General features: G+C 36.5%; 1 protein-coding gene across 9 annotated transcripts in view; it reads right to left on the bottom strand.

Moving 5' to 3' along the window:
• The window catches only part of NFIB (nuclear factor I B), a 171,491-nt gene that overhangs the window by 44,984 nt on the left and 100,246 nt on the right, over window positions 1-26,261 (bottom strand). For all 9 annotated transcript variants that reach the window (XR_005629925.1, XM_039729918.1, XM_039729919.1 and 6 more), the window contains exons 4-6: window positions 16,965-17,033; window positions 14,772-14,892; window positions 12,744-12,862 (exon numbers count right to left, since the gene is read on the bottom strand). Coding sequence is in view for 8 of the 9 variants with exons in the window: in XM_039729918.1 (XP_039585852.1) it covers window positions 12,744-12,862; window positions 14,772-14,892; window positions 16,965-17,033 (309 nt within the window). In the remaining variant the exon portion in view is untranslated. The remainder of the gene's footprint in view (window positions 1-12,743; window positions 12,863-14,771; window positions 14,893-16,964; window positions 17,034-26,261) is intronic.

Here is a 26,261-nt window from a genome sequence, read left to right as displayed (position 1 = left end):
AAAATATCTGAAATATAGATGAAAAGCAGAAAGATGTCAAAAGCACTCGGACAAAGGCATTTTAAGGTCAAAATTAATCAGACACAGTGTCCTGTCCTGCTGGGAATGTTCTTCAAATGTGAAATTCTCATTTCAAATCACGATTGTTTGTATTCTCATATTTGGAGATACAGCACACAGGCAACCAAACAGGTAGCATGTTATACATTCTAAAGCATTACATCAAAGTAAAAAGGGATTATGCAAATAAAAATAGTTAGAACATCTCATCTTCCAACAAGGTAAATCTGCCTACGTAGGAAGGCAGAAGAGCTGCTGTGAAACATAGCATATGTAGCCTGTTCATCAGCAGCTTGCACAAATGGTGCTCCAGATGTATAGCTGCTCAAGACAGCCCAAGGCAACAATTTTGATCAATTCTAATGTGATAAAATGCTGCAGGGAAAGTGCAGAAACATGTTTACATCAGCCTTTAATTAGACTGTTGTTCACTTCCAAAGAACCTTAGGAAACACTAATGAGACATGAATTTTTGCAATTTCCTCATCAAAGCAAAGACCCTCTTCCTGAGTCTAAAGCAGCTTGCCATTCAGGCAGTTTCTGGATGAATGTCATCTTGGCACAACACTTGGCAAGCCACCTGTAAGGAGAACTCAGCTGGAATTGAACCGTGACCCAGGGCAAGTTTAAACATCCACCTGCCTATTTCTGGACACCTGACTTGCTTTCTTGATCACCACCACAGCATAGCAGCTCCTCCTTCTTACTTATGAGAGATGTTTATGAGACAAGCTAGAAGATTCCATAAACAAATAATAAATATTTTTCAATCTTTTAATTCTAGAAATCTTCTTATTAATATATTTTCTACGGCTTGGTTTCACAAGCCTTTCTTTACAAGGTACCCTCTTGCAAACAACAATCTGTAAAGATTTATTTACAACTCACTAGTGTAGCATCACTCCAGAGGACGTAAGATAAACCCATACTCAGCTTACAGTATTTATCACCATCATGAAGGACAAAAAACTATGGAGTAAAAAGCACCACTGTCAAGCTGTAAGGGACATACTTCCATGCTACAGTTTTAAATTAACTGCTCTTTTCCAGAGGCAGTACTTGATGAATGATTTCTGGCGGCAATATACACTACTTACATCACAGCCAGTATTCACCTCATCTGATAGATACTCTTGCGTGAAGCAAGTGAAAAATTCAGTACAATTTTGAATTCACTTTGGATGTCTGTGTGATGACAAGGAATCCCACCATGTTCAGGAGAATTTGTTTTGCTTTACACCTGCACAGGTGAAGAAAGAGCAAAGCCACTTTGCACAGGCAGAACCAGCATCACCAGTTTTCTGATAGGTCAGTAGGATGTCCTTTAACATTTTAAGCATTATGTATTTCTCAACTGTGCATTTTAATAAGGCACCTAACACTGAATACTGACAGCTGAGTGACTGACAACCACCTCTCCCTTACTGAAAAAAGGCATTCTTATATCTGCCCTAAAGACTTGGCACTGTGGCTGGATGAAAACTAAGAAGCATGAAAATCAGAACATTTTAATTCATTTTTCTTCTCCACAAAGGAAGAAGAGCAGTGGGGACACATTTTTATATGGATATGTGAATAAATACTAAAGAAAGAGAGATGTGCCGGAACAGCTGGGTGTCTGAGATACTTGATGTTTGTAACATAGAAAGAGTGGCTTAGAGTACTTGTTCCATATCAGACAGAAACCAGTCTCTGCAACTAGCTCATCCCTTTTACAAATCTGTGCCCTAATCCTTGACTTGTTGGTGTCTCATTCCACTTCAGTGCAAGTGTTATCTTGGACTAGAGATAAGGCCTCCTAAAAATTTATTTACTTCCATGAAAAATTCTGGTAATTGAGGTTCTCCAGAATGAAAAATCAACAAAATAAAGCAGAACAAGTCATGATCAATTCCATGCTATGGATTTCTGAAACATGTTTTAACAATTCTCAAGGTGAAGGCCTTTGTACTCACTTTTGTTAGAAACAAAAGAGTAATGCAGCTGCATGCATACTGCTTAGCAGCTGAGAGTGTTTTGTACTTTAGGACCAGTGTTAGGATTTGGAAACAGCTGCTCACTTCACATTCAAAAGACTGATCTGTTTTACTTCACATTTTAAAAACTGATCTCAGTTTTACTTTTACTTCTACATCAAGTGTGGAAAACCATTTTACATACAAAAATTTTATACTAGATTAGAATATTTCAGTGTATGAAGACTTGATAACCTCCCATTTTCAAATCAGCCTACTTAGCGCCAATGTTATTTTCACAGACCACCTATGATATTACACGATCCAGTCTACCAGACTGTGATACCTGTTTTCCCATCAGGAACATGCCCAAGGCAAATCAAATGCTCTGTTGTGCTATTATGCGATTTCACAACAGATAAACCATTTCAATGTATCATTTTTTGAGATTTGTATTGAAAAATCTAAGAGAAACTAGACTAGAATTTCTACTAATGTCATTTTCAGTATTGTAAGCTGTCAAGAAAAACACTAAAACAATACTGCAATTCAGAAAAGCTACAGTAAAATTAATAAATTAATTGCAACAGCAACTGAAGTATTTATTTTTTCATTAGTCATATAATAAATTACACTAGTTTATTTTTCTTTGTTCTGTAAGTATTAATATACATACAAGAAGAAAGCGATACAACAACTTCCAGACAACCGAAACACAAAAGTTAGAACCCTTTACATGGAGCAGACCTGCCATTCTTCTCATCCTTAACCACATGAACTCGCAGAATACTGTACTCCTTTGCCAACAGTAACATTCTGTGGGCTGTGTTTACCTTGAAGATTTTCTTTACCTCAGCAGAAAGGGGTCTAGACAAGAGACAGAAGGGTTTTATCTACCTGCCCTTACAACTCCCAGCATACTAGGGAAGGAGGGATATAGGGAGGCAGGGTGGAAAACTCAGACAAGTCTCTGTATGAATGAATGTAGGACACTCTTTGCTGGTGTTTGTGACCAGCTGTATAAAGTTGGACAACTGAAATTTTCCATTGCATTGCTGACTATCCTACTTTTTATGCACAGAAAGCAAAACAACTCAGTACAGTTCCTGTTAAAATTATATGCACTAGCTTTCAGAAAGTATAATCTAGTGCATGGATATTTAAACTAAAGTAATTGGGAAACCTGCATACCCATTTCTAAAAATTAATTTTTCAATTTTTTTTTTTCAATTTTAACAGAAAGGTATCTATAAAATGGGGGATGACCAAAGCTATGATGGTCAGATCAAACCATTAATATTGAATATGTGGGCAACAAAACTTTCCCCATCCCAAAATAATTTCAAAAAATGTCTAGCTATAGGACAGGACGTACAGACCTAATCTCATAACTGATGTTTGACAATATCATATATAGGTAATTAACAGCCATACTGAAGAGGTTATGTCTATGTAAATTTACAGCTATTCCCACCAAGATTAGGCTGAAACTATGGTACACTGTCCTGTAAAGGCTGTGGGCAGCAATTCTTCATTCTCATTTTTTAAACACACCTCACCACTTCTCACCAGGAAGTAACAGTAAAACACCCAGGAGGGGCTTATAATTAGCATGACTATGTTACTATATCTGCACTTTTTCCTGTGAGGAGAAAACATACCTTTTTTCCCATGCATTAATCTTGTAGATAAAGCTGGCCAGCCTTCCTCACCTTTCCTCAACCTCATCTCATACCAGAAACACAGTCCTGCTGTGAGACCCCCCCAAGCTGCAGATGCTATCATGGAGATCATTAGGAACTGGGATGCTGCTGTTGGAAGGAGGTGAGAATGTCTCCACCCACTATCAGGAACCCACAGGGACCAGCTGCACCCCTGCATCCTTTCCTGTCTCACATCTTCCTACAGCTGCAGACTCAGTTCATCCGACCACTTCTGTACCACAGCCCATCACATGTTGTATGGGAAGTACTTGGGACTAACACAGAGCTCAGTGGGGGACTACCTATTAAACATGGAAGTAGGCACTGCAAGTAATGAGGCTGACTTTGGAGATAGAGATAAAAGGCATAAGACCAAAAAAATATTGTGTTGCCAGAACAAATAGAATCACTAAAAAAGCCACTGCCATAAAAAACCCTTAAACAACTCCAGTGTATTTCAGGTACTTGAGTACTTTTTTATTTATCTTTACACTTCAGAAACAGAGTGGGCCATTTCATCTGCTATGAATCACTGTTAAGAGGTGTGATTCATATATACAGCTGTGATAGAAGAGCATTGTGAAGAATGAGAAAAATGTTCCTAAAAAACCAAAAATGTTGCAAAGACTTTGGAGTACATCTTAGTCATTTATTAAGTTATCCTACAGAAAGTCATCTGGACTTCAGGAAAAAATGTACAGCTGTAACATTTCATTAAGACTGAGACTCCAAGGACCTTGGCCAGAAAACAAAATTAATACTGTAATCATAACTTCCAAAGTCAAAAAAGTATTTCCACTTTCTAATGCAATAACATTAAACAGCTATTTGAGATAAAATAATATGAGGGAATTTGTTGATTTAGAAGAACTCAGATTATTAAATCTTTTTATTACTATTATAATTTCTAATGGTAGCAGTTAGTAATATTTTAAGAGGCATTAATTGTTGATCCATCTGGGGAATGGTTTTGAATGGATACAAAATCATTAAGTCAAACTGAAATCAAGCTTTGATCAAGTTTGATACAGGCTGTTTGAAAGCAGTAAAAAAGTACCTTTTCAAGTATATCTATATACAAACACAGAAACACAGAATCTATGAATGAAAAGAGGGGCCCAATAAATTTCAAAACCTCTTCTTTCAATAAGCAAATACATTAAATTATGCAGACTTACACATACCCTAAAGTTCTAAAAAGAAATGACCAGTTTCAAAATACTGAATCTTAAATCTCTCATTCAGCAAAATTGGAATGAGAAAATTACACATAATAGCTCCTGGGATAAATCTTCCATTAAGATATTCATTTTATCGCTCATTTCAATCAAAGAATGTCTACCACCCAGATAACAAGATGTTGCCATGATACAAAATTCATCACAGGATAACAGCCATAAATACAAGAAAAATTTCCTTTTGGCACTAATATCTTTCATTGATCAATATGGAGACCTTGAGTGTATTCACCTCAATAATCACACATAGGAAACATTGAGTAATAGGTCTTTCCACAATATATTTGTCAAAACAAAAGACAAAGAATCTGTAATGAGATTTTTTACAGTGACTTTATTGAGCAAATAACAGTAATTTCCAGGAATGCAAAAAAAAAGCAAACCTTTTTTGTAGGCATCCTATTGCATCTCCAACTATATTTGTCTTTCTGTTTATATTTCTAAACACTCTTCACTCAGTTGGAAACTTAAAGTGTTCATGGGCTGAAGGAAAAGTCAGGTCCCTGCTCTGGCCAAAAGAAAAACTTCCCCATCTGCTATTCTGAATACTTGACGATACTTATGAACAAGTTGTAAATGTGTCTAAATTGATTTTTAAATACAGAAGAACAGATATAATCTTTGTTCCTTTGTTTTTTGAAGACAGCATAAACTCAACATCACTCTCAATAATGCAGGATGTCAAGTTTCTTGATGCACAAGCAACTTACTCATTCTAAGGTAACATTTTTGCCATCCTGTTCATGGTATTTTTATTTCCCTGTATTTTCATTAAATAAGCATTTGGAGATTCTTCACCTATTTTTCTATCCTTAGTGCCTTTCAAGCTTTAAGTGTTTTTAATCTTTATAAAAATAATGTTTGACTTATTCCAGGTACCAGCAGCTTTCCTTGCAAAATTGCCACTTATAGAAAACAAAAGAAAACAAATTCCCTATTGATCCTGGATTTGTTTAAACTATCCCAATATTTAACATTATTTTCAAGAATTAGACAAAGTTCATGCACTGAACTCTGCCAGCATCTTTTTCTGCAATGAGGAACAAGGAGAACTCAAATAGGGCTTTCAGGTAACTCTTCCTCATTAAAGCTATTGCTTGTTGCCATGATGCCATTTTCAGAGGCACAGCAGCCAACAGGTTCACACAAGCCATGGCTAAGAATTTACTCTGGAAATACACTTCAAGAAGTTAGTCTTGGTGAAATGTATCTCCCATTTTTCAAATCTGAAGTTATGAAAATTTATCAAGTGGTAGTATTCGACTACAGTGCTGAAAATAATTCTCTCATACTAGTTGAAAACACATAAAATGATACGTATTATATAGAGATACACAGATATGAAATGTATGTGTGTGTGTTATACATTGTTTAAAGAGTATTTTGAAATAATAAAATATACAAAGGTAGAAGCAACAAGCTACTAACAAGACACAAATTGCTTTCAAACGTACTTTGACAAAGAAGGATTTTGAGAATGGCATTTAACAGATATTCATCAAGGTAAACCTTTGCAAGCTGGATTCTGTTAGATGGAGAGTTTGTTTCTAAAGTATTAACCCTCAGAAGGAGCATCAGGAGCTGGAAAAAATCCTGAACCCTGTCCAATACAGGATACCAAAAAGCCAAGGTGCTCTGTTACTGTTCTCAACTCCTGAACTACATTAAATACTTCCTCTTTTAGTTCCCTCACTTCAGAAATGAGAACATCCATCCTCGACAGTTGATGAGAAGAAGACCCAAGAAAGAAGCAATGATCAGGAAGAACCCCAGTGGGGAAGGAGTTTCCAGTGGATGGGGAGAAAGGAAAAGGGGACAAGTGTCCAGAAGAGGAGTGTCCAGCAAAGGATGTCGGGACCTGAGAAGTGAAGGGTCCAACAGATGCTGGCCAAGCAACAGGTGAAGGTGGTCCAGCTGTTTCAGTTTTAATGGAATGATGGCATCTTGGCTCTTGACTGTTGATAGAGGTGGGTGAGGTGTAAGAGAATGAACATGATGAAGAAACTGTAAAATTAAAATTCAGTTCATTGTATATTGATATTCAGTATTTCCAGTCACCTGACTACTATGGAAATCCACATGAATCTCTCCACTTTTGTCATGAGCAGTGTGCATTGATGAAAACAGTTATATTTATTTCCAACATACACAGTGTTGAAACACTATAACAGTAAAACAGATCTCAAGAAAAAATAAAGAAATTGTCTGCAATTACGTTAATGAATTTTCTTAAGCCAGCTTTCAGAAAGGAGGCCATAGATGTGCACACTTCTCTTTTCTGATATTCCTGTTTCCTTAAAAGTTATGAAAAAAAGCATCTGATTTACTTGCCAGTTAGTAAATCAAGACGTTCACCAACAGCAATTAGCCTACTAAATCCTAAATATTCTTTAGCCACTGCACTAGTCACTGGAGACATTTTAGATTTTTAGTAACTTCCTCTTCTAAATTGTGAGGGGAATATTTTTCTCTACTACATAAAATTTCTAAATTGCTCAAACACTCATCACTTTTACTCAGGCAGAAACTTATACCTATCTCACGAAATCTTACTAGTGCAGGAACCTAAAATTTTGTTTAATATGGAAACATAGTGAAGAATTCAGTAGCAGCAACCTGGAGAAAGGAAGACTGGGAGAGATCTACAGCAAATTAGTTATTAGACATAGATGTATTTCTAATTGATGGAGATTTAAGACATGATCCAGACATTATTGAAGTTATTCAGACATCCAGCTGGAAGAAACAAGACACAAGAGAGAAAAAAATAACTTGTACAATATCTGACAGAAGACACAGCAATTGAAATCCCAATTGTCATGTTAGGGCTCAACTTCTAAGCAATGCACAATTCTCATAGATGACTTTTCCCTTTCTCGGGTTGTAGAATTTTTGGAGGACAGTTAGTTACTTGAAAGGCTAATGGCAAAAGTCTTGGGAGAAATCTCTGCAGTTATAAACCCACCTATTTGCGCTACCAAAAAACCTCAAATCTGTTTCAAAAAATCACACAAATAGAAGCATATTTTTAGTATTTCAACATAGAAAAAAATAATGGCAAAAACTACAGAATCTTCCCACATTGACTGGATGTGGCCAAAATAAAAAACAACACTGTCATTCCACAGTATTTTTTTAAATCTGTTTTTGAAACAGTTACACATACTCTTGTGGTTACATGTATTTTTAAAATAGTCACAAACTTTTTTGCAAGCCAGTGAAGCAAATGTCCAGGACAGTATCATGGTTTCATAAGATTTTATTTTCTTCTATAAGGATCAATAATCCAACTTCAATTAATAAAAAAATTAAAACATGTTTCATGTTAATTTGGGTTAATTAGAGGGGGGTTATATTTTTATATCAGATTGGTAACATAACTCTTTGTGGATTTGTTTCTTACCAAGTGTATGCCATCTATAAAGTTACTATTTTTAGGGTACGCCTGCTTATTTCTGCCCAACTTCAAAGAGACAGCTCCCCCAAAACAGACCATAAAGCACAACATCTGGAAATCTTATCAAAACATTTTTGGAAGTACTATGACAGGAAGACAGTTAACAGCAAAAGGACAGTCTAGAGTTTTACAACTGAAAGCAGAGTTTGGTATGAGCAATATTTTACTGTAACTGGGCTAGATTTCTTTTTCTTAGTTTCACAAATGCTACATCCTAGTTACACCACAAGTACTCCTGTAATCATATCCCTGACCCTCATGATGCATGCCTGCACACAGGAGTTATAAAACCTATCATGAGTATAAAAAAATCACTCTTCTTCTAAAGACTTCTTATGTACTAAACTATGATATTTTTTTCAAAGCAATGGAAGGTTGATCTAACCTGTTTCACCCTACTGCAAACTTCTCCTCTGTCCTGCTTTTAATTTCAGCATATTTCTGTGTTGCCCATTAATTTCTGCCTCATTCTCTCTATCAAAATTGTTAGAATGCCCCTCAGACACCCAGAAAAATTCTAAATATTTTATTCAAATATGTTTCAGATATCACTGATTTATTGCAACTATCCAGTTCCAAACTACCTCACTCATGACATTTCTGTTACTTTAGAAATAGTTAAATAAAGATGTGAAAAGCCATAATGATAAAAGAGTCTTTCAAAACTATGTAATTTCAGATTTTATGAAAATACTTTACATTTAGATGTGGTGATGAAGAAACTAAATCTATTTCATTTCAGAATTTAGAAACCTCTCTCTGTCAAGTCCAAAACTGAGACAATGAAACTGAAATAAACAGTGGTATATTTTAGTATCCACACTATTCCTGATGTCGTCTGTCTTAGAAAAGTTAAAATTGCATTAGAGTGCTAGAGAAGCCATTTACCCATAAACATGATATCCAGAGACATATTTATTTGTGGGTACTGTGAAACGATTTGCATTTTTGGAGCTGATGACCTGTGGATACTGCCTGAAGAAGCAGTGTCTGATGTGACTACATGATCATTCCTTGTTGACACTGGATAAACACAAATGTGATCCCAAAAGTCTTATTTCTTTTTCATTTCTCCCTAACCTCATATAGCACACAGATTTACATAGATAAAAAGGAAGTAACACAAGTGAGATCTCTGGTATAGAAACCACCTCCAAAATTTATTTGTATTATCTTTGTGTTTGGAGGCATATGGAAGCAGAAAACAAGTTTTCATAAATACAATATCATGATAAAACATCTGTGTCTGAAAGGAGCATTTACAGAGATACACATAAGTAATAGAATCATCACAGAATATCCAGAGCTGGAAAGGACCCACAAAGGATCAGCAAAGTCCTGCTCCTGGCTCTGCACAGGGCAGCCCCAAGAACCATGTGTATGTGAGCACTGTCCAAATGCTTCTTGAATTCTGTCAGACTGGAGCTGTGTCCACTTCCCTGAGGAGCCTGTTCTAAACATCATATGTGTGAATAAACTTTTTCTAATATTTAACCTAATCTGTTAGTCCTTTGGGTCATACCACTGGTCACCAGAGAGATTAAATCAGTGCCATGAAGATTATATCAAGCATCTAACAAACTAGCAGCAGAACAAATATGCCAGGAGCTCCCCCACACGCCTTCCCACTAAGCCCAGGCACCAAGGGTAGGCATTGCAGGTAGTACTTATGGTGTTTCTGCAGCAGCACGATAATCTCAGTAAGTGATCAGAGACAAACATAACTTTTTAGGGGGAAAAGGCTTCTATTTCCCCCAGTACAACGATTTTACACTGGACAGTGCAGTATCTGTGCCTCTGCAGGAATGGAAAAACATCTTAAGAATAGAAATAAGAAAGTCCCTAATAGTGGCTTAAAGGCAATCTCTCTGACGGGATCTGGTAAAATTTCACTAAGCCCATTAGTGCTGGAGGACAGGACATTCAGGGAAGGATGTGAACTCCAGGAAGCAAAAGTAAAACACACTGATTTTAGTCTATCTTCTTTATTCTTTCTTTCTCATATTGGAGTTCCCTGTTTTATGTAGCATCTTAAAAGCTCTTTCACTCCAGAAGTCTAACTACCTAATGACACAGAAACTAAGTAAAGGTTCATTGTAAATACACTCAAGCAATTTAAATCATAACATTTTTCACTACTGATAACTGTAATGTGAAGTTCATACAAACATAAACAAATCCAGTGTTCATGAAAAATAATTATTTGCAAGCAGAATGATTCAAAACTTAAAACGCAGTTGAGATACTTGGGAACTATAGAGATCACCTGAGAAAGGCTCTGTCTGCAGGACTTGCACTCAGGAGTCTATTTGACAGAGCACTTCCCAGAAGCCCCTATAGCTCACACCGTAGCACAAAACTACTTCATTTCACAAATGGGGATACGTGAAAGAGAATGAGCTGTCTTCCCTACAACTATAAAAAAATAATTTATCTAGAAAATAAAAAATGTACTTGAGGTAGGATCCAGTCTTTCATGAAAATTGTAAAAAAGTTTAATGGCAAAACAGGTAGCATTCACAGAGAAAAATATTTTGCATAAGGACGAAGATTCTGGATGACAGATCTCCTATTTTTACTGTTCTTAAGTTAGGTTATGCAAAACCACAGGCAAGCCTCTTTTTAAAAAATACAAATGTGAATGCCTCAAACAGTCAAAAATAAGTATGAGAGGCTCCCTAAAAAATTAAGTACAAAAGAAAAAGAACTAGTTAAACTAGAAAAAACTAGTTAACACTGAGTGAGAACAGCTTAATAGTAAGAACACAAATATGAAGGTAGGCGAAAGCAGATTAAAAGGAGATCCACTATAATGAAATGTGAAAGTTTGGCAACTAAAAGAAATACCAGTCAGATGTTTCCTTGCACGTGGAGATGAGAGAGGAAACTTAGCAGGGGGGGAAAAAAAAGAGCTGTGGTAATGCCTCAAACAGTCAAAAATAAGTATGAGAGGCTCCCTAAAAAATTAAGTACAAAAGAAAAAGAACTAGTTAAACTAGAAAAAACTAGTTAACACTGAGTGAGAACAGCTTAATAGTAAGAACACAAATATGAAGGTAGGCGAAAGCAGATTAAAAGGAGATCCACTATAATGAAATGTGAAAGTTTGGCAACTAAAAGAAATACCAGTCAGATGTTTCCTTGCACGTGGAGATGAGAGAGGAAACTTAGCAGGGAAAAAAAAAAGAGCTGTGGGCTTTTTGGGGTTTTTTTGGTTTTTTGTGGTTTTTTGTTGTTGTTGCTGTTGGTAGTAGTGGTGGGTGTTTTTTTTTTTGCTGTTGTTTTGTGGTTTTTTTGGTTTTTTGTGGTTTTTTTGTTGTTATTGCTGTTGGTAGTAGTGGTGGGCTTGTTGTTTTTTTTTTGCTGTTGTTTTGTGGTTTTTTTAAGAAGCTTTAAAATTATATAAAAACAAGGTAAGTCCAAAGGATCACTCAGTTGCTGAAGAACTGACAGCAATGATCAGCAGTGGATGTGAAAACTGAGGACAAATACTGAAAGATTCACAAAGGAAGGAAATGCATGTCTTTTTCTCTATTTCTCTTTTACATATACGCTTTACATGTCACAGTCTCTCCAGACAGCTGCAGTACCTCAGGCACAGCATCCATTAACCAACACTGTTCAAATATATGAGTTTAAACACATTCTGACATAACAAAGGGGAGGGGAAAGACTGCACTGGCACCTGGGTTTATAAAGCATCAAGAAAACATGAAAGTTATGACAGTTAATTTCATGCTTTTGGCAGCCACAACTTTCTTCTCCATGTAAGCATGTTTGTTGCTTTGGATAACCCAGAACACACCACCAATTACCAATCCCCTCAGATAGAGACCCACAGAGCTACATGTGGGATCTTCAGAAAGAACCTATTGGATCTATTCTGAATCACATGGTAGAGACTAAATGTCCATGCCATAGTAATACAGAAATGGTGTAATCTTATGTCTTAGTAATCATACTAAGGAGATATTTTGATTTCTGAAAGCACTGGACTCCAAAGTCTACTGGGATGATCACAGAACAGACAAGCATATCAAGCACCTCATTTGTCACGTCTTTTCAAACAATATGTCTGTCACTAGATAGAAAAGATTTTTTTTAATGTATTATAAATAATAATGGTATTGTTTATGGTGGTCGTTTATACAATATCCTGCTGGTTTTAAATACATTTACAAAACCAGCAAATACATACACCACACAGAAAAAAAGATTATTCTAAAAAGTCATCATTTTATTGCAGCAATGAAATGGCAGTGATTCACTGCAGCAATGAATTGGCTATATTTGAGCATAATTCAAGGTAAAATAATTCCATGCTACTCACCTTGATCTCTTTCATGCCATGTCCTACTTCCTGCAGCTGGTGAATTTGGAGAAGGATAGAAGTCTCCTGTGGGGCTTGGCTCCATATTTTCATCTATAGAGATAGTTTTGGGTCTTTTGCTGTTGAAGAATTGTGAGATTTCTGAGTCAATATAATATTCACCTAGTAGTGGTATATAAACTGTCTGGATCTCTACAAATATTTCAGAGAATAATTCAGACTACCAAAGCCAAAAAAAACAAAACAAAACAAAACAAAACAAAACAAAACAAAACAAAACAAAACAAAAACCTGGATATTATAATTTATATTAACTTGCACAGGCAATGGTAATAATACATGATCCAGGTATGCATTTGTGTTATTCACATGACTAAATATTTCAAAGATGACATGAATGGGTAATATAGCAGTCTGCAGCATTTCATGGAACAACCAATAAACCAGTTCCTGTAGCCTACCAAAGACAGATTGTGTCATGAAGGTACTAAACTCTATACAGGAATCCTGAAGTGAAGCAAGTCACTGGAAAGTGTTACCAGTAAGGCCAAGGTAGAACAGGAACTTTTGTGATTGTGTTAATGAGGAAAAAATATACTTTACTGTATTTCATCAGGTCAAACTTCCAAGCTTTTCAAAGAGGGCTAGTCTGAAACAAATACTTTTCATTTTTGACTAATTTAATTAAAACAACAAAAGGCCTATACTTCAAGTCACGCCATATAAAATGAGGAAGAACTTCAATACAGTGGAGGAAAGCGAAGTTTCTTCATAACAATATATACTGAAGCTGTTATACTGACTGCCAAAGAAAGCAAGAATAAGGTTTTAATGGTGTGGTACTATTTTTATTAATTTTTTATTTTTATTATTATTTATTATTACTCCTACTACTACTATTTCTACAACTGCTATTGCTACTATAACTGCTATTGCTACACTATGATAATTAATCCATCTATTCTAATTAATTCATCAGTTTCTAAAATGTATTTGGTAAACTGCCAAGTTGAAAATATAATGGAATGGAATATGGGAACATGAGCAAAATAACTCAGAAGAATCAAGTGCTGGTGGAAGAATACCTCAGCTCCCTGTTAGTCCTATTAAATCCTGTCCCACTGTGCAGACACTTCCTGACTGACTGACTGGGTGCAGAAATGTGGGACAATGACAGCTCTTATAGTGCTTGTAATTTCATGGTATAGCAGACAGTTTCAGAAAACCACAGGGCCCCAAGGGTCTGACAGACAGTACATGATCCTCGAGTCAGGAGGAGGGCACAGCAAGGCACAGCTATATGCATGTGCCTACCAGCTGCTCCCAAGGGAGGAAACAGATCTTTTTCTCAGAGATGGGAGCAGGGAGCATCCTGAACAAGGAGAAAGTCAGTCCCTCAGATTAAATCGCCTGTAGCAGTTAAAGGGAGGCTCTTGAGAAAAAATTAACCGGTAACTATCTCACGCGCTCCTCCTTCTTTCCACTCTGTTGGGGAATGCTGCCTAAAAAAGCGGGGCATGAAACACGGTTGCATGAGCTGGGCTATTATAGATGGAAACACCTTGTCTTTATATACCTGTCCTTACACCTTTTCTAGGCAAATGGTATCTGTCCAAACATATCTTGCAAGACAGAGGTCCAAGAGGGAGCCCTGAAAGACAGCCCTTCTGCCCGCAACCACTCTGAGCCCTGCCAGCATGTTCCCAAGTGCTAGACCTTCCTGCAGCTCAGCAACACTTTTGGGATGTGTAGCTGTCCTCCTGGCAAGATGATTTAGTGGGCACTTCAAACCCTGAAAAAAGTTACACCATCTTCAATATCCTGCAAGATGACAGGCAATAATGACAACATTTCAAATGACAATTTATAGTTTACAATTCTGTACAGAGATTATGGCAATATACACACGTAGCTAGCCTCACAAAATCAGAGGAAATTAACAAAGCAGTTGACTGTTGACAGGATTTGTGATTGCTTGTCCTACACTATTAAACATGGTTCACATTCGTACTTATTTCAAGTTTTTACCTGCTTGGTGGAGAGGACAGGGACCTCTGTAGATTTACACCCGAATTCATATCATGGTAATATGGCTGGCTCGGAAGCTCTCCAATTGGGAAGTTTACTCCACTTCCTTGGGTTATTGGTGCTGTAAAACACATTATCATAAGAAGTCAGAGATAATCTATCTTTTTAGCTATCTTTTCTAACACTTGGAAAAATATCAGGATGTTACTACATGTCCCTAATTTTCTGCCTCTTGTGGAAACCAAGTACAGACAATCAGTTGCACCAATGATTACGTATTTAAAAAGGGAATTGTCTTCTGTAGTACTTAGCAGTTAGGCAGATAGAATACATTTATTTTATAAGAGATAGCATGGAGTCACCAATATGGAAAAGATAATACAAACCTCAAGCACTATAGTTAATGAGGCCAGGTTTATGAGGACAGCTAGTATTATTATTAAAGAAATGAAAAAATGGAAAGAAGAAACTCAGAGACACACTAATTCCTTTTCCCTGATGTTAACTCTGCTGTATTAAAAATAACCTGCTGTGTTGACAGCCTGGTTTTCTGCCTTCTTTTTCTTTCACCCAGTGCCACAGGTTCTGCTTTGCATATGTACACCTACACGCAAATACATACAGTCAGTGTTACCTTCACCTCCTGATAGGGTCTGTGTACCATACAGACTCTGGTAATTCAAGAATAAATTATGTATTACATATTGTGGTGTATTTACCTTTATTCATTGTCTGTGCATTGTGCATTTTAACTACCTTTGGCACTTAAAAGAATAATTACACGTTGTGTAATGTATTTGAAGGTTTGCATTTTTCCTGACAGTTTAAGTACAACTCTGTTGCGGCTTGAGGTTAAACAAATGCATGGAAAGAAATCCCACAGAAACCACATCTTTTAATGCTTATTATTAGAAGTATATAATGCATAACAGCTCCATAATGCACAGTTTCATAGCATAATTACAATATTGGGGGTTTTTTTAACCTGAATGGCCTTATACTTTAAAATGTACTTAACCATCTGACAACAAAAAGAAAGCTACAATTCACACATCCTCAGCCTTCTATAACAGGAAAACCATATCTTCAGCAGGCACAAAAAAGGATATGTCTTAGCACTGCAGGATTGCAATGCTCACTATTTTGCTGAAGGCTTTAACAAAATTTTAGTTGTTGAATATTCATTTCTGACCACAGAAAATTAAATAACCCATGCATCTGAAGCCTCAGAAAGTTAATTAAATTCCTCAAGCACCCTAACCCTGCATGAGTTAACACCTGTGCAAAATATGGACAGACATTTTAGAAATTTTAGAAACCTCTGACTTTGTGCTTACTTCACCAGAAAAGTGATTTTTCTGGACCATTCAGTCTTTGCAATGTTGTATCACCACTGTGGACACTTCTAAGCATAACTTTCAGCTATTCTTCTTTACTTCCTAATGAAGTATTGAGAGAAATACTTTAACAGGGTTGATAGTAAAGGGAGAAAAGAAAGGGTCAGGAAGCAATGCAAAATGAAAATGTGGACATGTTTTATGCTGGACTGTTATAACAACTGCTAGATGTCAACAAAAGAGATCTTATATTTTTGGTTTTTTTATTCTGCAGTTGAAGCTTCACCTGTACTTTTATATTTAATATTTATGAAGGTTTTTACATGTTCATGTGTCTAATATCTCTGATGGCAAAACAAGACAATGTAATCAGAAATTCAGTTACAGCCAATGCTAAAACTAAAAGAAACATAAATATTTATTAGATTGCTGATCATCCTTTATATCCACACTGTGATTTTTATTTTAAGAGCTACAAATTAAAAAAAAACTAAAATAAGAATCCAATCTTTTAGAAATACCCAAGGATGTGTAGGGCATCCTTAAAAAACTGTTAAGTCTAACAATAGAAGGTTTTGCTACATATGGTAATTTTATTGAAACATCGGACCATTAGGTGTGCAGAGGGAGATATAACAAATTGATTCCATCTTTAAAAATCAAAGAGAGAGAAGACCTATTTTTTTATTACAATCATGTGCAAGATGGATTGTAATACTGTGGTAAAATATAACAAAATTGTGCATGGTTATAGGCATTTCCTATTCCTCTTACGTCTTGTGGAGAAAGAAGTTCAAGAAAGAAACCTTCACTTGATTGTAGCAGGCTTTGGAAACAAACACAAAAGTTAACTTACTCCTTGACACCCTCACAAGTTCTGACACGTTGAATACTCCGGATTTGACAAAACTGTCCTCAAGGTACACTGAAAAAGACCACAGAAACATAGTCAGTATAATGAGAAGATTAATAAATAACTATAGGCGGATTTATACACCAGCTAACAATGGTATTAACAGAGTCCCAGAAAAATAGTACACGATCAAAGTGCACCCAAAGCTGATCACAGGATCTAATGTAAGCTGAAACTGAGGCAAAGGTGCAAAAAAGTTTTAAGGATCTATGATAGAGCAATTTTTAAAAAGAACACGAAAACTAACAAGCAATATACTTAGTCTCTAGCTATGCATCAAAAAAGTGTCTGAAAACTAGTTTCTTTTACTAGTACCTGGAAATTTAAGTCAGTATTGGACTACAACCAGTATCAGCTGGATAAGCAATTTCCCCATAGAGCAGTCCTGTCCTTGCATACGTTTCTGCTGAAGAGATTTTTACTTAACTCTCACGTTGCTGTTTGTGACTTTACAGTACAGCCTGCATTACCAAATTGTTATCTCTGAGGCAGATGAGGGGTTTTCTATTATTGCCAGGAAAACCAGGAACTGAACAAAGCAGCTGAGCTATTCAGTGGGGTGTGTTTATCCACACACTGAATTGCACATCTAGAAACCTATGTTTAAGAAAACACATATTATTGTTTTGGCCTGTATTTACTTATTCTAAGATAAATGTATTTGATATACTTTCTCTGCTATGAAATTCAGGCATAAGTTGAAGTATTGCTGTGAAACAGCAGCTGATAAGACTTATCTCAGTAGTGTAACTAGTAATCTTATGCAAAGACAGCCAAGAAACCCACGTTTCTGTGGAAACCTCACATTAATAATCACTGCAAAAGATGTATTAGTGAATTTGAGTTTACATAGCATCGTGGCCTTTTATAGGTAATAATAACAACCATTTACAAACAAAAGTATTTAGATCTATACTTGGTGCACATTGCTGCTTCAACAGTGTTACTTTTTAATTTCTTTTCATGTGAGGTAGTGCACTAAGAATTTCTTACTGTGGTTATTCTAGTCTCTTTTCTGAATAAACACAGGAGGTTTTTTTCTTTTGGAAATAAACTGTCAATTTTCTCCTCCTAATGTTTGAAGAAGTAAAAGTACTCTAGATAACTAACAAAACAAATAAACAAAAAGTACTGGAATATCTACTGATTTAGAAAACAGTGGTTTGGTACCATTCTCTTTGTATTTCTTTTGGAAATTGCTGCTTTATCTTCAAGTGATTTAGGAAAAACATGGCCACTATAATCAGAAAAGTAACTGTAAAAACAGTACACTTCATCTGAGAGGTCTGTCCTTAGTATATCTGAAGAAACCTCTACTCACTTTCCAGGGTCAAAAAGAGGGCAGATGGCAAAAAGAGTGGTTTTCCCTGCTTATTAGTCTCACAGAGCTGCCTCATCCAGCACCCTGGTGTTATTAACCAGTGCAGGTATAAACAGTGTACCACAGAGCATTAGCTGAAAGAATAGGAGTCCATCTCACCAAGCACATTTCCCAATATCTCTGTTACGCTCTCAGACCTGTAGGAGAATGTCAGTCTTTCCAAGCTGGGAACCATCCCATGACCAAGCACCACAGGTGTACAGAGCACTGTAGGCCTGTGGGATCATCCGGAACAGTGTTCTGCCAATGCAGTCACCTTTTCATCTCCAAGTCAGTGTCACTTCATACACTATTCCTGCATGTCTTTATTCCCTCTAGTAGCTCTTCAGGTCTCTCTCCCTTTTTAACTCACCTCCTTTCATATTTCTCTGTCTCTCATTTCAAACAGATTTTCTCCATATCCATTACTTATTTCTCTCTTACCATTCTTCACCTGGATATTGCCGGCCCATCTGCAGTGTCTAAGAAATTAAAGACTTCCCCTTAATTTTATGCATTCTCTTGCACTGTTTCTCCATGGATGTTTTTGGTGTTTTTTTGTGTGGATGAAAACATGACATTGCTTCTGAAATATTTACTTCTTTATTTGACAGAACTTGGTATGCCCATATAACAAAAAAAAAAAAAATCAAAGAGTAAATTTTTGCTTCTCCTTTTCTCCTCAGTTATTGTTTTTTAATCTGTGATCAGGCAAGCTGGATGAATGCTAGTAATTCCTCAAGCAGTGGCAATCTTTCCTTTCTCTGCTTATTTCCTCCAGCAGGAACAATCTAAATTACTACATGGAAGGGATATTTCCAAAGAGAAAATGGTTTCTTGATTTTAGTTGGCTCTTAAGTGAAGTGTGGCAGAAAGCCAGTGCACAACCATGCAGCCAGCTCTGGAGCTGGTAATGAGACATGACTGAACTTCTCTGCTGTTTATCCAAGCACAACTACTTTGAAGCACAACATCTCTCATTCAAGCCACACTAACTTGAGAGGAGCTTTAGCCAAGTGTAAATTAATCAAGCTATCATTATAGTAAGAACAAGACCCAAGGCTCATATTAAAAGAAGAAAAAGCCTATGTTTGATTTTATATGTAGAAACAGAGATGTGTACATGTGTTCATTCATACACACCCAGATATATATGTTTAATCTTCAGTCTACTCTCATGGATTCTTAGTTTTTCTCACCGGCAATGGTGAGAATACACACATAATATAAAGAACAATACAGTGTTTCTCTCCTTGTGATAATGAAAGGGGAGCAGGAAAAGTATTTTGCCATCAAGTAGCACCACCACCTCTCATCCCCTCACAAAAGGATGTATTGTTGACTGATGTGACATGTCTTTCACCCAGGTTCCACCCTGCCTTGGAATAGCCAAAAATAATGACACTCACAGATATAGGCAAATGCTTTGGTTGACATATGGAAAGAAAGGGAAACTGAAGCTATTTTCAATCTCCATCAACATGAAAAACAACTTGAATTTTTTTTCTATGTATTGTGATAAATTATTAACAAAGAATTAATGTAAAAATAAACAATCAGCATCATAGCACTGAGCAACTTCATCCCAAGCTTTTTGTTCCAGCAGGGAAGGTGGATTCCAATGCTCACTCTGGGTGCATGTTAAGGGCCAATACCAGTGAGCTTGAAAAGCTTCACCTAGTTATGAAGATAATCTGTGGTGGATGTGCTACACAACTATTACTTGGCTCCCAGCTGTACAAGAGGAAAATATTCTGTGCCATAAAATTGCTGTAATTTGTTGTGGACAAATTCTATGTAAGACAGAGTTTAAACAGCAAAACTGTATGCAGAAGGTAAGCAGTACAGGACATTTTTGTTTATGTTGTAAGACACTGCCTTTTACCTAATGAAGCTGATCACACCACTAAGTAAGAGTTAACATTTATGTTTACACTATTACACTTCATGCACGACAAAAATATGTAGTTTTATTAATATACTTCATACAGTATAGGCCTTACTGGTTTTTTTGATTGCCCCTTCCTAATGCACTACTTACATTAAAGAGATAAAGAGTTCTAAATTAGCACTCTTGGTGTGTCTTTCTGATCTATTCAGTACAGACATTAATGCATTTGATATGTCTATTGTATTCCTCACAGACAATTTACTGTATCTTTGGATGGTCATTGTAACACTTTGCTGTCTTTATCATTCAAATCTGACAAAAGCATTGAGTATTGTTATTTAATAAAACTCATGCTGCCTGAGAGATGGCACTCCAAAATGTATATTACTAATTGTCATTATTCTTAAAAATCTGATTTCTACAAAAGAACATCTGACAAAACTGCTGTATTGAGATCTTGTATAAAGAGTCAGTAACTTCCAAAACCTATATATGAGTGGATTTTTTACATAATCTCCTAGTTTTCGTACATGCAGACTATTATCTTTTTTAAAGAAAACTCATTCATGAAAAATACACTTTCCATACAATTCGACAATGGCTAGGCCAGTGGCATCAAAGTGAAAGAACAGGTTAAGCCAAGCAGCAGTTCTGATCATGTTTCCATATAGAGTCAGTAAAGGGAGAAACCTTCAGCAATGCCTTCAACTGCTGTAGAAGTTGCTGCCCTAGTCCTTACACCTCTCCCACTCTATTTCTGCACTGTGCCTTGTACTATGCCTTGAAGAGATGAGTTACACGTGCAGCTTTCAACTGTTCTAACCATGCAAAAAGTGAAAGGGTTGGGAAGGGGGAGGAAATAAAGTCATTTCAACTGACTGGAAAATTTCAGTTTGCTGAAACAATTACTCCAACAAGCTTGTTCTCACATTACTTCAAAGCTTACTGGTGATGTTTAGCTTTGAAAATTTTTAACCAATCTTTTTATGTCTTCTGATTTAATTGTGCTTTTATGAATAGAATGCCTGTTTATGTTCTGCTGCATATTGCCTACCACCTACCCATAAAACTCTTTCTTGGTATGATTACAAATATAGTTTTCTTTGATACTGCCTTGGTTTTGAGCAACTTATAAAAGAAGAGTGAGGACAAAACTAGTGCTGGAAACAATTTTATATTATTATTAATAATAAAAGTATTAATATACTTTTATTTCAGATCTTTAAAAAGAGGAATTATAGAATAGCAAATAGACTTACTATCAATAAGAAAAGTACATACAACATTAGGAGCTAGCATGAGAAGCTGAAAACTTTGGTTTATAGCAGACAGCTATACATAAACTTTAAGTTATGCAGGGTAATGTTCTGGATGCTACTAGCTACAGCTTCGTACAGTTACTATTTACAGTCAGAAGTGGTAGTGAAAAATTAGTCTCACATTGTTCATAAGTCAAAAAACAGTCAGCAGACACACAGTTTGGTGTTTTGCATTTTGAAACCAGTATCTGAAAAATAGTACCAGAAACAGATTGCTACCAAGACAGAGTATCTGAAACACTGATATGGGTGAATAATATTTGCCAAGTAGTGACAAAGAATATTTCAGTGATGATATAATTGAAACAGTTGAACTAAGGTCTGCCTAGACAATAAGGTTATTATTGTTATCCCACAACATTCTGCAGTCATGTAGCATGCCCACAGCTTGGTTTGGGCTCTTTTTTCCTGGAAGTTGCAATAATGTTGTAACTGGGACAGGAAACAAACTTGCAAAAAGACCCCAACTCCATCAAACTTTTAACATGATTAGGAACTAAAGAGCCAAATGTGCAGTTTTCAGACACAAATGAGATTTTTGACATTGTCAAAATTATAGCAAGAACAATAGTCATCTGTGTTGCATTAATTTGAAGAAGTAAAACCAGGTTTAATGGATTCTGAAATCCATGGCTAGAGTTCAAGAAGTGAGTTGCGCTGAAATCTAGAAAGAAACAGAAAGGGTAAGTAACACACATGCATATTGCTTTCTGTTCCAGAGAGTCTCAGGATATACCAAACCTACAGCCAAGATTTAAAAAAAAAAGTTGGGGGAACTGCTTTCTAAGAGCTATAGGACCAGTAGGCACCAAAAGGGAATTGTCTGATGCCAAAGCAGGTTTCTGGAATTCTAGCCGATAATGCAAAAGTTTTTAGTAAATTCTTTCCCTGTGCATGCTTTGAAGAAAAACCCTCACATCCACCATTGAACACAACAGCATCTGAATCAGCATGAGAATTGATCTCATCATCATCTACTCACACAGCAGTTTCATAAAGAAGATCAGCCAATGCAAACAAGAATGTAAAAGTAATCCTAAACCAGCAGACAGCAGTAATTACCCACACCAAATTTAAACCATCCCAAAAGGCCAAAAACTTTCTTTTGGAAAGCAGGGCTGTACAACCTGTGCTGGTCTATGACTGCCAAGATAGTACAGCAGGCACTGACCCCAGAATGCCCTACCCAGCCCCTTCCAGCTGACTGCCGGGAAGCTGATAAAGAAAAGTATCATCTCAACCTCTTACATGGCTCATAGAGCACTTCGGAAAGGAAGAACTTCACAGAAAATCAAGATCTGACCAAACCCAACCCTGTTTTATTTGAAGATCACCATCTGAGATGGCACAGATATAAGCATATGAGAAATAGCAAACATTTCAGGATATCTACTTCCATGCTGAAAAAGAGGTGAATATTTATTTATTTAAATACAATTCTGTTTGAATTCCCTATACTTCTATTATGACATCATTGCTTCCATAACAAAAGCTGCTTACAAGGATGAGGCCAGGGAATATCTCTTCTATTCCGATTAATTATGGGGCTAATTCTCCACCCACAAGAGGATAGCTTGCAATAGAGTAAAATAAGGAAAGCATCTGCAGTCTGAGACATTCAAAACTCAAAGACATTTGTTTATTGTATTTCCAAAACAGTGCAAAGGTTGAGGAGGAACACATTCTAAAACTTAAAACTGAAATACTGCTATCTGAAAGAGAAATATATAGGCAAATTCATTACATACTTCTAAGGGCTTGATCCAAAAACAATGTTCACCCAGTGGCTGCTAGGCCATATGGAAGTGCAAGGAAAGCCTTTGGGGCTTTACAGCTGCAAGAGAAATTTGCTTATTGAGAGATAGGTGAGGCTTGTTGCAAGCTTTTTGGCAAAATGTTCTTTAAGTAAAAACCAAATAAAACAAAACAAAACAAACTTCAGAGCTGGTGATTTCACTCAGGTCTCCTTTGGAAGTGGTTCCTAAAAAAAAATTTCTAGGGAAAATAGAAGAGGAAAAACAATTCCAGGACAGTGAGGCTGGGGCTTCAACTACCTATGCCTCATTCAGATTAAGGATTTTATCTCTAGGCAAATTCCCTGACAACATATCCTGGGTTATTGTGAAGGAAAGGAGGAAAACAATGGGGTGTAATTAAAGGCAAAGAGGCAGAGACAGTTTGTCCATCTCTTCATCTAGAAGTGTTACCCCATATAAATAATTTAATATTTATGAGCACAAAAGCTCAAACCTGAGTTATCTGCATCCTGACTGATCTTACAGAGTCACAAAAATTCATATGATAAATATTTTTAAACCAGCTAAAATGGATTATATTCTATTAAGAAAAAATGTCCAAGCAAGTAAAAAATCTAGTGTTTGCCACTTGCTAGGAAACATAGCTCTAGTAACCTCTGAACTCATCTGCTTGGATAAAAGGAAAAATCTGAACACACTCATCGTCCCTCACCAAAAAAGGCTCATTCATACCTGTCTGTGTCAGGATAGCTAGATTTCCTTTGCACTTGCTGAAAACCTATTTTTTGTATTCCCATTGCTGGACAAAAATGGCTCCAAAATCTAGAAGACATCCATTAAAAATTTATTTAAAATTAGCTTCACAGCTAATTGAGCTGTGAAGCTCAGTGTCCTATCCAGTCAGTGTATAATTCTATCAATATTGTTATTCTTACCCCTATTTTATCTGCTTAAAAAGGGTGCCTTCAAATATTTGAGCACCACAGCAACTGGACACAGTCGTGTTAATGCTGATGTATAAATAGAATCTGCCAAGCAGCAACCTCAAACCAATGGCAAATACAAGAAATATTATTATTATCATCAAGTCATTGTGCTCAGCAGGCAGAAAGGGAAAGAATAATAAAGCAAAGCAAAATCCAGAAAATCTCACCTAGAAGAACTGGCTAGTAAGAACTGTATCTTTGAAGACCATATTGTTATGGTCGAGGTCAATATCATTAGCTTAATTACAATTTTTCTCTTTTCACTCACCCTCATAATTTTCTTATGCTTAAGAGATTGATTTACTGAAAGACAACATCTTCTGTTTTCAGTACATATCCTTGCACACCACTACACCACTGCACATATTTCCAGGCACACTTGTGAAGAATTATATTTTAGATTTGCTTAAACTGCATAAAAGACCTATGGAACTTGCAGGGAGCAAATAACAATGCAGCGTTAGACTGAAACTGCCACACTAGGTTAGGTATAAAAGACTGCTTCAGCTGTAGGTCAGAACATTCTGAGCACAAAAAAAGAAGACAAGCCTAAAGTACTTTGGTTGCATTTGGGTTTTGATGGCTTGCTTTTTGGTATTTGTTTTTTGTGTGCAAAAAGATGGGCATTTTCCAACTTCTAATCAGGTGTGCCTCTATCTGTTCAGACAGCCTCACTGGAGCCTTTGTCATGTCCATTCTCTCTTTTAAATAATGTAAACTTTTAATAGTTAGGACTGTGCTAGCACAGCACAAACTTGTAGATACCAGGAACTTGAAGGCTGATGCAGACAATAGTATTGTTCAGATTTTTCTCCTCTCTCAGTTCAATTCTGCTCATCTATCTGTCTGGAACTTATTTAATAGTACCTGTAGAGAAGCAAAATTTACAACCCAGCTTTCTGAAAAACAAGATCCAATCTTTATAAAAATATGCTAGTACAAATATGTATTTTAAAATATATTTTATTTTAAAAAATAATTCAACATTATTGAAAAATAAAACTTAGAGGAGGATATCCCTGGATGTAGCTACAAAAGCTACATACCACTATCACCACAAGCTATACCACAGGTCTTATCACAGCATTGGACTATCAAAATATTAAATGTATTTTTAGGAACATATTGTAAAGAATTCCAGCAAATGCTTTTCATGTTCTTTTGTTTGGCAAGTGACACTACCCTCTCCCCTACTTGTTGTTAAGACAGTAAATTACCAGACACCTTAAAGAATGCAACAGTCTCGCCAAACCTAGGAAAAAACCATTCTTAACACCAACAGATTTGCCAACTACCACTCAGTTTCCAGTAACCTTTTCTTTGGCAGTATCTTTGTGAAAGTGGTGGCATCCAAAAGCTAACAGCACACATCCCTTGCCAGCATCCTGGCTCCTTGACATACAGGCACTAGAATAAAACATGATAGAAGAACAACCCTTCTGGCACTATCAATCCACATTCTCCTGGCCTGGGACTGAAAACAAACCTCAGAGTGGATATCCCCCAGGGTTCTGACAGGAGTGACTGTCTGGCTCTAATAACAAGAATCGTGTGAAGTTTAGTAAGAAAGAACAGGACAGTAGTGCTTTTCCCAGAGAAGCTGAATGGCATGCAATTCCTTGTCATTCTCCTGCACAGCCCCAGAAGTCCTGTATTCTGCTATCCCACAAACCACAGCACTTTCACCGTGCCAGTTAACTCCAAACCACTTACACATGGAAGCTGAACAAAGCTAGAAGGTCATCCTCCAACAGATGACATTCAATTATCCTTCTGTCCCTGCTTAAATGAAGAGTTTCAAGGGAACCAAGGCACAGTTCCTATTTTCTGTCCCCATTTGGAAGCAGACAAAGGAATAATACTGGCTGCAGTGACTCCAAATCATGAGAGTGTTACGCTTATATTTTAAACCGAAACTTTCATGATG

This window comes from Passer montanus, unplaced genomic scaffold, assembly GCF_014805655.1.
Source record: "Passer montanus isolate IOZ18808 unplaced genomic scaffold, ASM1480565v1 scaffold7, whole genome shotgun sequence".
Lineage (NCBI taxonomy): Eukaryota > Metazoa > Chordata > Aves > Passeriformes > Passeridae > Passer > Passer montanus.
This window is presented reverse-complemented; position numbering and strand designations above follow the sequence as displayed.